The sequence below is a fragment of the Camelus ferus genome, chromosome 29 (genome assembly GCF_009834535.1).
Source record: "Camelus ferus isolate YT-003-E chromosome 29, BCGSAC_Cfer_1.0, whole genome shotgun sequence".
NCBI lineage: Eukaryota > Metazoa > Chordata > Mammalia > Artiodactyla > Camelidae > Camelus > Camelus ferus.
This window is the reverse complement of record NC_045724.1, coordinates 14,158,379-14,173,597: the sequence shown is the minus strand read 5'-3', so window position 1 is coordinate 14,173,597 and position 15,219 is coordinate 14,158,379. Positions and strand designations below refer to the sequence as shown.

The window sequence follows — 15,219 nt, the reverse complement described above, 5'->3', positions numbered from 1 at the left end:
TCAAAAATTGTAAAGTACAAACCATGTGATCTAGCAGTTCTAGAAATCTGCTCTACTGGAATACTAGCATAGGTGTGCAAGAATTTGTGTATAGGGATAGTCATTGCACCATTATTTGTAGTAGAGAAAAACTGGAGCTAACCTAAATGTCCATCATTAGGGGAGCAGTTACATTGTATATCCATACAGTGACATACCCTGCAGTGTAGAGACAGAGAGCCATGTGTCTCCGGGTGAAAGGATGGCCACAAGATACGGTTCTTTAGGCAGTTGTCTGTATGCATGTATGTATAATAGCTATGCATGTATTTAGGTAGTTATGTAATGTATTTATATATGTTAGTTATATACTTAGGAATTACATGGTTGGAAAAAGTCTTATAGTGTATATATATAGTTTGATCCCACTTTTGCTTAAGAAATGTAACTGTGTGTGTGGTGTTTGCACATGCATGGAGCAATATACATAAGACTTTTTTTGGCAGGAGGTGGTGGTGATTAGGTTTGTTTGTTTGTTTGTTTAATGGAGGTACTGGAGATTGAACCCAGGACCTCATGCATGCTAAGTACACACTCTACCACTGAGCTATACCCTCCCCCGGCACCAGACTTTTAATGGTCAGTGCCTCTAAGGAATGAGGCCAGAGGTAGGGGGTGAGAATTCTTATTTACCTATGTCATTCCTCTTCTGCATTATTTGGGTTCATCACATCAAGCATGTGTTACTTTTATAATTTAAGATTTTAAATTACTCTGATAATTTAAAAAATAAATGCTACTTTATCTCCACCCCCTCCCCCCCCAAAAAGAACCTAACAAAAATAAGTAAATAAGTGAGCCAAGACTGGAGCCCAGGCACGCCATGCAGTGACCAGTGCTGGTTTCCTCTGTCCCTGCTCGTGGCACGGCCACCACCACAGGACAATGCACTGGAGTCCAGCCTTCCAGGCTGCACCAGGACAGGCAGGCCAGGGACAGTGTGGGCCTCCCTCTGGCTGCCCTGCCGCACATGTGTCATCTGAGGCATCCCAGGACTGTGGGCCATCGGGAGTTTAGGCTTTACCTGCTGGACCTGAAGATCCCCCCCACCTTGTCCCTGGAAATCCCAAGGGACCCTGCTTTCCAGGCCCTCTGACCACTAGCCTCTCCCCTGCAGGTACTACATGAGGCCTGTTTGGCCGGCTGTGTTTTCTGGTGACGAGCAGATGCCCCAGGATTCTGCCAACCCCCCTTTGGTGGTCCCGGGATCCAGTGACTCCCCAACACCACCTCTCCGCCCCATCCTGAAGAAGACGGCCGGCCTGGGCTTCTGCATCATCTACCTCCTCTTCATTACCAGCCTCGTCTTCCCTGCCATCTCCACCAACATCGAGTCCCTCAACAAGGGCTCAGGCTCGCCGTGGACCACCAAGTTCTTCGTCCCCCTCACCACCTTCCTCCTGTACAACTTTGCCGACCTATGCGGCCGGCAGATCACAGCCTGGATCCAGGTGCCAGGACCCAAAAGCAAGGTGCTCCCAGGGCTCGTGCTCCTCCGGACTGGCCTCGTCCCCCTCTTCATATTCTGCAACTACCAGCCCCGCGTCCACTTGCAGACAGTGGTCTTCCAGTCTGATGTGTACCCAGTGCTCTTTACCTCCCTGCTGGGGCTCAGCAACGGCTACCTTAGTACCCTGGCTCTCATCTACGGGCCCAAGATCGTGCCCAGGGAGCTGGCCGAGGCCACGGGGGTGGTGATGACCTTTTACCTGTGCTTGGGCTTGGTGCTCGGCTCAGCCTGCTCTACTCTGCTTGTGCACCTCATCTAGGAGAGGGCGATGACTGGACCTCGGTGCCACACAATGCCTGGGAGCCTGGGCGAGACAGGGAGGAAGTGCCGGGAGGGCTCAGGCAGCCTGTGGGAAGCCTGGAGTTGGGCTCTGCAGAGAGCAGAGCATACCCAGGCCTCATTGTTCCCAGGAGCTGGTACCTGCGCCATGTGCTGGCCAGGCCAGCACTCCAGACACTTTACCAACGTCCTGAGACGTTTGAGGACCAAAAGACGCCCGAATAAGACACAGTTACAAGTTACACCAACAGAAAGCTCCTTGATGATGATTACATTCTGCCTGTGGTTATTCCCTCTTGGGAACTGTGCTGCCAGTGTTCAGCTCTGAGTTGTTATAGGACGAGTACCAAGACCCTCTGCAGGCTCTTTGTCTTCTCCCAGCCTCACTCCTTCCAGCTGATGGCAAGATGTGAGACTCCTTAGCCCTCCCTACAGAGGGGGTCCTAAGACCCAAGCCTGTGCAGACCCCTGCTTTCCACCAGCCAGACTGGGAACCCTGGGATGGCAGGCCTTCCAGGGACCCTCGATTATCTAGACGGGCTCCAGAGGGCCTCCCTGTGGTACCAGGGGCCAAGCATGTCAGGCCTGGTTTCAAACAGGGATCCTTAAAGTGGTCTATGGTCTGGGTCAGGGCTGGGTTTAACGTCCATGTTTACATGTCGAGGCCACTGGTTCAGAGGCCTAATAAATACCTGGGTATTTAATGAAAGCCTTATTGGTGGCTGTATTAGGGTCTTGGCAGGAAATGGCATACTCAAATTGGGTAATTTAAGGATATTTGAAGAGTGGGTGTAGGAACCCTAAGGGGTGTGTGTTATATCCCAGAAATAGTAAGGCCAGTCTACCCCAGGCCTGAAGGAGGGGCACGTCCAGGCTGCCGTGACCTGCAGGAGGCATATTCCCTCCCTCTCTTCCATCTCCTCCAAGTCCCTGTGGACTGAACGACAGCCAAGGAGCAGGCGGAGGATGGAGAGTGGACTGGAGGGGCAGAGGTGTCCATCGGGGGCCGTCAGCCCCTTCCCTTTCATAGGTTGGTTTATGAACATCAGTAGAGCTCTGAAGGTTTGCTCAACAGAATTAGGTGTTACTCTGCCCTGGTTTGTTCTGGGTAGTTGAGTATTTTGAAGCTGTTGTTTGAAAAGGCAACCCTCAGGTTTAGAGCCCCCCCACACACTCGTGATCACCTGATATGGGCAGTAATATATATATTTTAAGGTTCCTTGAAGGTTCTGCAAGGCTGCTCCTTGGAGTGGAGGGGTGCAGGCTGACGTGGGAATCAGGGAGAAAGGAACTACATCAGACCAGAGGTTCTTTCTCAAGAGTCCGGCAGAAAGCACAGATCTTGCCCCTGAGAAGTGGCAACCCTGAGAGTCATAAATCAACTGGCTCCTGCTCTGAAGCGCATGGGCGCTGGCTCCGTGGTGTCCTGCCAACAGCTGATTAAACCAGGAAGCAGTCAGTAACCTGCCCAGTGGCAGAAGTGTATGTTCCCCACCGTCTCAGCCCAGTATACACTCGCTCTCTTTGGCCAGAGAATTGAAAAGGACACCCTTGAAAGGTTTTCTGAAACTTGATACTTAAAAAAAAAAAATTTTTTTTTTAATGTTAAAAATAAATTCTCCCCTCTCCTCTCCCCTCTCCCCTCCCCTTGCAGAAAGCTGAATCTCCCCCTTGGTTTTTTTCACTGCCTTCAACGCTGTTGATCATTTGGGCCATCTGGCTGGCTGGTGACTCATCGCAACCTCAGGTGTCTTACAAATGGGTGGCGTATCTGTTTTAAGGTAAAACATCAGTCTCCGAGCTTGGAGATGGGGACCACCCTAGAGCTAACGGGAGGAGAAGTGGGGGCCTCGTATGCTCGGCTCAAGGGGGATGGCTTTCAGAAGTAGAAGAAGAGGTGCCCTTGAAATGATTTGAAATTAGTGTGGAGGGAAGAGGGTGGCCAGCCGTGACGATGCAGCACTGGGGGAAGCTGAGGAGATGGCAGACTCAGTGCCAGCTGCACCACCAGAGGAGGGGCTGGCTGCTTGGTCCGGGGGAGGATGATCCAGGCTTTCGCCCATTGTCCTTTGTTGCTCACTTTAGTGCAGGCATTTCACAAAGGACTGTTCCTTCTCAGGGAGAGAGGGAGGAAAATAAAAGTACATCCCCAGGCAGAGGTGCAGACAGTGGAGTTCAGGTATCGTTGTCCCCCAGTCACTGTAATAGCAGCTCCTAAGGCTTGGCTGCTCTGGGTCTCAAGTCTCACGTGACCGCAGCAGGCTTATGGAACTAGCGCACATGATTTAGGGTGTGAACAAAACTTGTTAAACAGAAGGGTATTTATTAGTGGGAGAGGTTGTTCTTTGTCTAATAGTTCTCTGATTTAATCCCAAGCAGCAATTTTAAATGCATACTCTTACATATTTCCAGACCATACACATTTTCATTTTCCTCCTGTAATTCAACAAAGAGAGCCAGAGGCAGCCAAATGAGGTGACTCTTTTAACTAATGGGTGACCAGTTCCCACATGCATGGGGACATGAGGAGGCTTGAAGCAAGGGTGGGTATTATTAGCAAGTAACCTTTATCCTGCTGTCTTCAGCCCAATGCTCCCAGGAAATTTCAGGGCCCCCTAATCATCTTGGACATGATGTGAGAGGAGGTCAGGGCAGGACCCTGGCTTCTGAGACCATGGAGTGCTTTAATAGAGAACGTGAGGTAGAAGAGAGAAGGCCAGAAGTCAGTTGAAAGATGATTTTATTCCAGTGGAGGTTACATGTAAAGCCCGTGTTCATCTTGTCCCTGTGTGCTTCCTGAGTGAAAGCATCTAGTGTCTACTTTACCAGCACCACCTCCTTGGTGGCAGCTCTGTCAGTGCCATTTACGCCTGGGGCCTGAGTCACTGCTGCCCTCCACCTACTGGCTGTGGTCAGCCCAGTTCCAGCTTTGATCCTGGCAGGCTCTCACAAGGAATTTCAGCCCCACTAGCTGATGAAGGCCAGGACTAGTCACCTGGCCACAGACCCAGGGTCCCTGGCAGCCTCTCCCTCAGCTACCTAGACTCATGGCCTAATGCTCCCTGTGCCAGATGCTTTACTATACTAGCATCATTCCCCCATCTGTAGATGAACACAGTGAGGCTCAGAGAGGTTAAGTAGCTTACCCAAGATCACTCAGCTACTAAGTGCCCTAGATAAGAAACCTAGGTCTTCCTAAACTCAGGGGTCCTCGCCCACCCTGCCCTCGTGTTCCCACGTTGAACCTTCACTTTCCTTGGTCTGTTGTCTCTATTCCTCATTCATGGACTGGCTGGAGTGTTGTTCTGAGTAGATGTAATTGCGCAGAACCCTGGCACTGGCCCTGGCCTAGTTGATCTGACCGGTGCAGCTGCCCGGAGCCCCTGCTGGATGGGGCCCATACGGATCCAGACCCTGGGCCACGTCAGGCTCACCACTCTGCCCACGCCTTGTTGGGCACAGGATCTTGGGCTGCTTCCAGGCCTGCCCTGTCCAGTCCATGTCAGTCCCCAGCCCCCGCTGCTGAGGTCACCCCAGCATGACTGCTGCTGATGGGCTTGTCTTTGGACTCAGGGTGGTAGGACGCTGAACACAGTTGGGGGTCAGGAAGCTTGCTCCCAGCCCCACCTGGCTGTGGGAGTCACACAACCCCCACTGTGCTGAGCTTATTTCCTCATCTGTAACAGGGATGATAGGGCCAGGGATTGTGACTCTGCTGTGCCCATGACGCACCTGGCCCACTCAGTCATGCCCACTTCCCAGCCCACAGATGCAGAGCCACGCCGGGCTCACAGTGTCTGTAGCAGGGTCATTCAAGGGCACAGTGCACACCCTCTGCTCTTGCCCATGCTGCAGCCACGGTCACGGCCACAGCCACAGCCACACGGGAGGTGCGAGGGCAGCATCAGCTGAGAGGACGACCTCAGCTTCAGGCTGCCATGGGCTTGACCCCAGCGGAGAGCAACGAAGACGGCCATGCTCTCTGCTTCACCGGACCCCAGCCAGCTGACCCAGTGTACCCCACTCAGAACAGTTCCTGCCCTTGACCGAAAGTTAAAGAGAGCTCGGAGTCTGCAGCTTGGGGACGAAGAGTAGTCAGTCATAGGATTCTGATACTCAGCAGAGGCTAGAATTCTGGTTTTGCCACCTCCCAGCTGGGTCACTTTGGCCCAATATTGCTGACACCTTCTCACATCTAAAATGAGAAGACTCTCAGCTGTTGTAAGGATTAATTAGCCCCAGTATTGTAGGTCAAAGTACCTGGCATATAGCAGATCCTCAACCAGTGTGTTTCTTCCCACTCTTTGCTGTTGCCTGGACAGTCTGCTGCAAAGCCCTTCTCCTTCCCCATAGCAGGTACCCACCTTGCCTGGCCCCCAGGCCCAATGCCCATCTGGGCCAGCACCTCCAATTCTGATGCCTGCTGTTTGGTGTGCAGATCTCTGCCTGGGACCTACCCAGACACACCTGACCTGGGCAGGCAGGGTGCAGGGGGCAGAAAGCTGGAAACCCGAGACCCCAGACCAAGCTCTGCCCCTAGCTTTGACCTTTGGGCAAACCACTTCACTTTTTTCTAAGCCTCAGCTGGAAAAATGGACACCCCAACACCTATTCTGTCTTCATCATGAACATGTGACCAGGTATTCAGAAGCCCTTTAGAAACTGGTTGTGTCCAAAATGTTTCCAGGCATCTGTGCTCTAGAGTCAGACTGCCTAGGTTTGAGTCCTCACCACCTCCTACCTGCATGACCACAGGCAAGTTCAGCCTGACTTCTTTCTCTCAACTGACCACAGGGATGACTATAGTCCTGACCTCGTCTCCAGTTGTTGTGTACACTAAGTGGTAACTGGTAATGCATGGAAATCACTGAGAGTTAAGCCTGGTGTGTAATCAGTCACAATCACCTCCTCCTGGAAGGCTTCCTGTTTACCTGACTCTAAACTGTCAGTACTAACCCACTGCCCTTGTTTGCCTTCCTCACTTGATGCCGGGCTTGCCCCGTGTCCCAACTGCCTGGCTCCTCCCCCGCCTGAAGTGCTGCCCACAGTCGGGGCCAACAGAGTCTGCTTGGAGGACCTTCCCCAGGAATGTGGCTTCATCATGCTGCTCACCCAGTGATGTTATAAAAAAGGGAAATAAGGGAGGGGAAGGGAAAGGGAGAAAGGAGGAAGAAGGAAGCAACCAGGGGAGATGAAGGTGGTTTGGGAGTCTGGGGTCTGCTCTAGGATGCAGGTGGGTTTATGAATAGGAGTAAGAGGGTATCAGTTAAGTGCAGAGTTCTGTAAAGATTCCAGCTGTGGCCGCTGGGTCTGACTTTAAGGTCCAGGTGCTTTCCTTCTCTCCTCACCTACCACCTTTTGATGGAGGCAGATAGAAAGGTGTTCGTTGCCCATGGGATGACACTCTGTCCTATCCCAGGGCGGGGGGTGGTGGTGGTGCCTTTAACCTTGGAAGAGCACTCATTGGATGAGGTCCTGCTTCTGTCTGAGGTGTCAGAGACTATGATTCTAACAAGAATGCCCTGCAAGGTGCTGGCCTGGTTATGAGCCTCTGTAGCAGGATGAAGGCGGGGTCTGCATCACAGTAAAGGAGGTGCTGATTACCGAGTCCCTGCAATGGACGGGCTGTGCCCACGTACAATAACCCTGCCAGGTGGGACTGGCATCCCATTTCACAGAGGAGGAAACTGAGACTCAGGTTAAGTCTGCGAGAGGCTGAATTGGGAATCAGACCCGGGTTGGCAGAAGCCTGTCTTCTCTCCTCTCCACCCTGCTGCCTTAGAAGATTCAGAGGGCACTTTCAATGTAAGTGGTTTGAGGCTGTAAGGAGCCGCGGGCCACATGTTGGGTTGGCGGGGTGGGGTCTGACACATACAGCCTTTCAGGAGGCTGGATTAACATGTTAGGTGTGTGTGACAGTGTTCACCCAGTCTGCCCTCAGTGTGGCTGTAGGGTTTGGTGCGGGGTCACTGGTCTTCGGTAACCAAGGCTGCAATCTTTATAGACACTTGAACCAGAAGCTTATCAAGCCAAAGGTAGGGCTTACAGAGATGTGACAGAGGCGGGAGTTTCACTGGGTGGAGTTTACAGGTCAGACACCTTGAGTGTATCCTCTCCAGGATGCCCCGGAACCATGGGGCCCACCTTCCCAGACACAGAGTGAAGTGTGAAATCCTGGGATGACCTCACATCCTATCCCTGACTTAAACACAAGCCCAGAGCTGGGAGGGGCCCTGAGGTCACCGACTCCATCCCCTGCCTCTTGGCAGGCTGATACTTGGGTTGCCCTGGAGCACTGGCCTGTGCTGCCCATCAGGTTCTTCCAGGTTGAGTCCTGGAACCCCTGAAAGATGGAGCATCCTCAGTCCTGCTCTTATTCTGGACACAGCTCCACGTTCCCAGAGCACCTCTCACACATTTCACTCTGGACAGAAGGATGTGGGGCCTTGTCCCCAGCAGTTTCACCCGGCAGCCTCCATCCCTGTTGCTCTGGCCCCAGTCCCGCTCCCTGGAGTTTTATGAGGACAGAATGTTCTAATGCCCCTGGACTTCTTAAGGCCTTCCTACTTCCTTCTAAGACCCTTACAGAGGTCTCAATCGGGGATCCCTGGGTGGAATGAGAGGTTCATGGAACCCTGAGGTCATATGTGGAAGTTGGTATGCTTCCCCTGGATCAAGGAGTCATAGACATTCCATCAGACTGTCAAAGGGGTCGTGTTCTAAGGCTTCAGAGCCCCTGGGTGCCAGGCCACAGTGACTGTCCCATCTAGATGGTGTCCCTGAATGGGGTGCTGTGCTGATGGGTGGGACTCTGGAGCCAGGCTGCCTGATTTTGAATCCTGTCTCTTATGAGTGATTTTGGGCAGGTTTCTTAACCTCTCTGTGTCTGTTTCCTTATCTGTAAAAAGGGGTTGTCATAAAGATTAAATGAGTTAATCTACATAAAGTTCTTCATCTGTGCTAACGTATTACTTCTCCCTGTCACCCTGTGAGGTTGACAGGGCGATGAGGAAGAATGGTGGAGACTCTTAATTCAGTAATAGAGCCCTTGCCTGCAAATGTGACAGGTCCTACCAGCTATCCAGTGAGATCACTGCAGAGAGGAAGTTGGCACGCTGCTCTCAGAGGTGGGAGGCCTCCCTTTAGAGAAGCTGGGAGACAAACCAGATCTGCCAACATTTTCAGTCACAGGGCACAGGAAGCTGGAGTTAGCTTTAGGTATGAGTCAGAAGCCATACACCTGAAAGGGCCTGACATGCTGGCCTGTGAGCATCTCCACAATGACCTTCTGGAGGTCACCCTGTCTAATCTGATTTCCAGAGAAGCAGAAGAGCTACCACTAACTGAGCACTATGAACCAAGCACGTTAACACATAAACCATTCGATTACACTATGAGGAAGTATTATTCCCATTTTATTGGTGCCAAAACTAATTTTCAGACACAGCTGCTAAGTGGCAGAGCTGAGATTCAAAGCCAGGTCTGTCTGACTCCAGGACTCCAGCTCCTAAAGATTATGACAGCAACAGCCCTCATCAGAATCACTGGAGCACCTGACAAAAGTGCAGACCCCTGTACCCACTCCCAGGGATTCTGATTCCACAGGTCTGGGGTAGGGCTTGAGAATGTGCTGTGACAAATTCCTAGACGGTGTTGATGCTGCTGGTCTGGGAAACCCACTTGGAGAACCAGGGTGCTAGACCACTGGACATGGATAAGGGGCTGTCAGGAGCTCACATCTGGCCCAGAGAGAGAGCAGGGGCTCTATCTGCTCCTGTTATAGTTGAGAGCACAGAACTGGAAGTCTTTAATGAAGTGAATGCATTGAGGACACTCATTCATTGTTCCTTAAAGTGATCACAAATCCAGGGCATCTTCCCCACCAGCCCCCAAAGCTGGTACCCAGTGGTGGCTTTACTCCTCAGTTGCATCTTTCCCACCTGCTTCCTTCACCATCAATGCTCAGGAGGGAGGAGGTAGTGAGAAAGGGTGGGCCTGAGAGGCAAGTCAGCCCTAGCCCACCACTTGGAGTTGGCAAGCTGGAAGGAGCTGTGGTCTCATTCCTTCCCGGGCATTCTATAATTGGGGAACAGCGGGGTGGGGGTGCAGAGCCGCCTCCTGCCAGGGCGGGGGTCACACCTCCTACCTGTTCTCTGGTGCTAATTAGCTGCTGAAGTGGTGTGAACTGTTTTTCATTTTGCTGAGTCTTTGCTGAGCCTCGAAAAGGGAAATGAGCCGTTACCAAATAGCAGCCCTTTTTGAAACAGAAACTGAATTGACTGCATTTTCTAGTAACATTTGGTGGGCTAAGAATGCAGAAGTCCAGCTTGACTTTATCAAAGTTGTCTTTCAGAAGTTGTCTCTGGCTCACCTTTTGCTCAGAGTTCTGGGAGGGGCAATGGGAAGGGTCAAATGCCAAATGTGCTAGCCTGTTAGTGCCACACCAGTTGGTATTTAATGGCTGACCCATGGCCTGTTATGAGGATGTCAGGAAATTTCCCTTCCCCTGCTTTTTGCTGCTTCAGACCCTCAGGCTCTGCCCTGTTGGGTAAGGACTAGCCAGCTGAATTCTTGAAATAGAGAGCCAGGGTGTAGGGCTCACAATCAGGGGACTTCGGGCAAGTCACTAACCTGAGTGTCCTTACCTGCAAAACTGGGATATTGATCTTGCATATCTTACAACCCTGATCAGGGCAGAGTGCCCCATAAACTGCAAAAGGCATACAAGATATAAGCTCCTGTTATTATTAAACTACTCTAGATCCCTTTGTACCTTATCCCAGGAAGCAAGGAATCTGTAGATCTAAGGGGACATGACAGCCTGGAGCTCACCTCTTCCCATTTCTGGACCATCCTCTGGGTACCCAGGATCCATTGCCTAAATGGGCTCAAACTGCAACCAGGGCCTGGGCAGGCTCTTTCCTCGGTCCATCCCCTCAAGGGCAGACTGAGGAACTTCTAGACTCAAGGGATGGCTGTGTGCAGGTGGTCCTGAGTTGGGACATATGGCTGAGATATCCACATCTCTGCACAGATGATCCCCTCCAGGTGTGGGACTGAGTCATCACAGTTCAGAGCAGAACTCTAAGAATAGTCAGAAAATGCCAGATTGAAACTTGACCTGCCAGGTTGTTATAAAGGTGTATGTATCAAGGTAGAAGGGAGGATATATTGTACTTAAGTTTGTTAACTGATTTATAACTTACATATTGAAGATACATGGTATTTGGGTCTCCATCTGTACTCTTGCCCTGGATCCACAGATGTTCCTTTTTATTACTAGAAGTTTGAATTCCACTTCCTTTGAGCCAGGCCAACCTCTTATTTTCCTCTTTCTGTCTCTCCTATTTTCTCTTCTCTGTCTTCCTAAATGTTCGAAGCTATGCCTTATTTGGAAATGTAGCCGCGACTAGTAGAAATTCATCTAGATTCCAGCGGTCCCCTTTCTTCTCTTTCTTAAACTACTTTTCACGCTCTAGCACAGACCATGGACAGGGACCATGGGTCTTCCCTGGTCAATGGCTGTCCTCCTTTTTGTCTCCTAAGCAGTTTCCAGACAGCGGGTGTCTGTGCCACTTCAGAGCTAAGAAGGTAGAGCTCCATGCTGCTGCCACTATGGTAACCCTGAAGCCATGGGCTTCATCCTGCGGGATGAGGGAGGTCCTAGAAGCCTAGAATTTTATACAAGGACCAACTGTAGGAAGAGTGGTGCTGCCTAGTCCTCACCCATGTCCATCCTGGAAGGGTGCAGGTCCTCAGCTGGCAGAGGGGCAAAAATCAGCTGATAAGAGGTAGCAGCCAACAACTTTACCTATGAGTTAAGGACCCATCAGGTTCCCCTACCTCTTCCTTGGCCTGCTGCTGCTGATGTCATTATCCACATTTTGCCCCATATAAAACCCTTTCCCAATGTCCCCTTTCCTGCTCAGATACCCTTTGGCAATGCAGAGACCCTGATCCAAAAGTAGGGTCGCTCGCCTCTGTGAGTTAAGTCTCCCCTGCCCAGAAGGTAAGACAGAAGAGCTGCTGCCTCCCCTTGCCTTCTGCGGCCCTGGGCAGATGCAGCCTGTGGTCACAGAGCCTCTGGTGCACATCAAATTCTGCTGAACGGCTCTTCCTCTCACCTGTGCCTGAGGTGGTTGTGTGTAGAGAAGGGCATGGGGAGAAAAGGCTTGTGGTGGACCCACTAGGGGGTGTCTCCTGCTCCCTAACTGCCCCACAGACCCTGAGAGAATCAGCCCAAATGCTGGCTATTAGACAGCTCCAAGGACTGTCTCCGCCACTGTTTCTCCAAGTGTGGAAAGTAAACTACCATACTGTACTGGGGGGATGTCGATGCCCCCTGGCAGAGCATTCAACAAGAAGAGAATCTCAGCTTGTGGAAGGTCTTCCTTTTTCAGTTCTTTCAATCCTGATTACTCACAGGAGGCACTTTCAGTTTAATGCCTGAATGTCTTCAACATCTCACTAAAACTTGGCTGTTCTCCCTTTTTAACAAAATGAGCTCAGGCCTTAGTTCAAGGTCTTGCCCGTTAGAACTGAGAACTATAGTTTTTATTTGTATTTCTTTTATAGTTTCTTACCTTCTATTTATGACAGGTGATATTGGTTTTCCAGTAAAGTAAGGAAATAGTTTGCTCTTTAAAGTAAATGTAAGTAAAACAGCTGAGTTACAGAATATCAAATTAAAAGATACACGTAGTACTTGGATATGGCAAATATCACTCGTTTATTATTTTAAAGGCAGGGAAACTGAAACCCAGGCAGGAGTCCCCAGAACCCAGGATGGTTAAGTGTCTCTGACATTTAGGAAGAACACAGATATCTATCTATCCTGAAAAATCATAGACTGTGTTCTGCTTCTTGAAGGTCATGGACGAGGTAAGGCTGCCTCCTAAGTTCAGGCTCCCATTAACTCCTTTTGTGGCTGGTGTTTTCACTACTTCCATTTTAGACAATAAAAGTGAGAACTTTGGAAGTTACTGATTGTTCCCTTTAAAGTCCGGGCACAAACTTGGCCATTTTCAGAGGCAAAGTGCTTCATCCCTGTAGCTAGCAGTGACTGGGAGCCAGGAGAGAAATGGGTTTAAAAATAGAAGTGGAGAGAAGTGTAAGTAGGAAGTAGAAGACACAGCAGCTTCAACATTTTTAAGGATTTGAAACTCCGGAGGGGGGCAGTTACAGCTCCTAGACTGTCCCTTTTGGACAAAGCAATATGTCCCTGACAAAGCTCTGGCCAAAGTCATCCTTTAATGCTGATGTGACTGTTACTACTTGTTACTATGACTCTGATGATTTGCCCACTAACTTTGCCTCAGCACTTGGTAGGTGCCTGGCATCTGGCTGAGACTTCCCATCTTCTCATCCATCCTCACAAGAAACCCTTAAGTTAAAATCTTGGCCTCTGGGGTTACACTGCTTGGGGCTGGAAATCTGGCCCTTTGGAACTATGTGACTTAAGGCAAATTAAATCCCTCCCTGAGCCTTAGTTTCCTCATCTCTCTAAAATAGGCATGATGATATAGCTATCTCTTAGGATCAGAATGCTTCTATAATAGAACGCTTATCAAGGGTAAAAGGTACTCAATCAATAATAATGTCACTTATCGAAATTAGCACCAGTGTTACGGAAATGACGCACCAGCCAAGAAACAAGCACCACTCGGAGGGTTGGAGTACTCAGATGTATTATGCCGGCGGGCTCAGAGAGGCTTCTGCTCCGAAGCTCTGAGCACCTCCAAGACCTGCGCATGAGGTTTTATAGGGTAAAGTACAAGCTTAGGGTATTTGGCCAATAGGCATGGAACAGCTTTAGCAGCATCATTATCACAAAAGTGGAGGCAGGGAGGCAGCAAACCAACATTCCAAAGCCAGATATGTATCTTTGAAAATCCAGCTGGCTAGCAAAAAAACATGAACAGCAAATCAACACTAATTAACCTAGATTTACAAGTTAGTCCAGCAGAACTCAGATCAGTATTCCAATACTTAGATTTGTGAGTTATCCTGCCAGCCCAGCCCAGACTCTCCTTCACATTCCTAGACTTGTGAGTTCTCTGGTTAGACCAGCCCGGCTTTTCCTTCACACCCGGAAGGCAAAATTTCTCTAAGTCATTCTACCTAAGGTCACGTAGCTGACCAGGTTGGCTAAACTGGTGGGATAAGTCCAGGCGTGTTCGGACCTCCGGGCCTCGAGGCCCAGAGCTGGCATGGTGTGGAAGGGGCTACTGGAGAAGGGCCTAGGCCACCTGGTGGGTGCTCCAAGCTGCCTCCGGGACCCAGCTCTGTTTTCCCGGGGCTCGGACGGCCTGAGACTCACACTGCTGTGACCTGCCAGGCGGGATACGGCCCCTTCAACCCCACGAGGTCGGCCCGCCTAGCGACAGGCGGCGACACCCGGCCCATGGCGCTCAACTAGGCTGGAAACCCATCCCAACCTTACCACAGACGCCCGCCTTTCGGGAGCCCAAACGACCACCTACCTTGAAACAGAGGCCGGAGCGCGTCTTCCGGGAGCCGTGGGGCATGCCGGGAGTGGGCCTCACAGCCAATCCCCGCGCGGGGGCGGGCAGTGGTTGCCCGGCAACGGGGCCGGGGCCCAGGCTAGGGGCGAGGCCTGTGAGGCAAAGCAAACAGGTGTGGAAGCTGGGAGAGGTAGGAGACCTGTCAATCCCGGAGGAAGCTGCTCTTCCTGTTCCCAGTTCCTTCACTCCCACCTGGACTTGAAGGAAACAGATGATTACCAAGACAAATGATAATAAACAAGAATAAACCATGGGAACTAATAATAATAAAAAAGATACTGATTTATTGAGCATTACTGTAGGCCTGTCTCTTTACAGTGATCATTTCATTTGATCCTCATTTGATCTTTCAGGGAAAGTATGATTACAATCCCCATTTTGTAAATGAGTAACCAGGAGTTCAGACAGATTAAGCCCCTTGCCCAAAGTAACTCCGATAGAGAGTAACAGCTGGAATGTGAGCCTAGGTGGTCTTGAACACAGGTGGTCTGTGTTCTTACTGAGTCAAGTAGTGGACACCCATTTCAATTCAGCAACAGAAGTCTTTGTTCCTAGGAGGTGTCTCCTGACACAAATGCACAGACTAGAAGTTGAGATTTATGTTTTATTTGATGGACATTTCTGAGGACTCGAACCCCTTCAGCCTGGGATGAAAGCTCCCAGATCACTCTGACGGACTGCTCTGAAGAGGTAGGGGAGGAGCCAGGATATATAGGAGTTTTACAACAAGACCAGGTAGTCGGAACATTAAAGGATTACTTGTTAACTGAAGAAAACCAGACATCTCAAGTTAAAGAATTTAGTGCTTTTCTATGTATGGGAAGAAGCAAACATTTGGGCTCATTGAATTCATTCCTTTGACAAGCA

At 50.5% G+C, this 15,219-nt stretch overlaps 1 protein-coding gene across 4 annotated transcripts in view; it reads left to right on the top strand.

Moving 5' to 3' along the window:
- The window catches only part of SLC29A3 (solute carrier family 29 member 3), a 41,449-nt gene extending 38,912 nt beyond the window's left edge, over positions 1–2,537 (top strand). For all 4 annotated transcript variants that reach the window (XM_032470183.1, XM_032470182.1, XM_032470181.1 and 1 more), the window contains one exon: positions 1,157–2,537. In XM_032470183.1, the coding sequence (XP_032326074.1) occupies positions 1,157–1,808 (652 nt within the window). In that variant the 3' untranslated portion in view covers positions 1,809–2,537. The remainder of the gene's footprint in view (positions 1–1,156) is intronic.
- Positions 2,538–15,219: the final 12,682 nt, after the last annotated feature.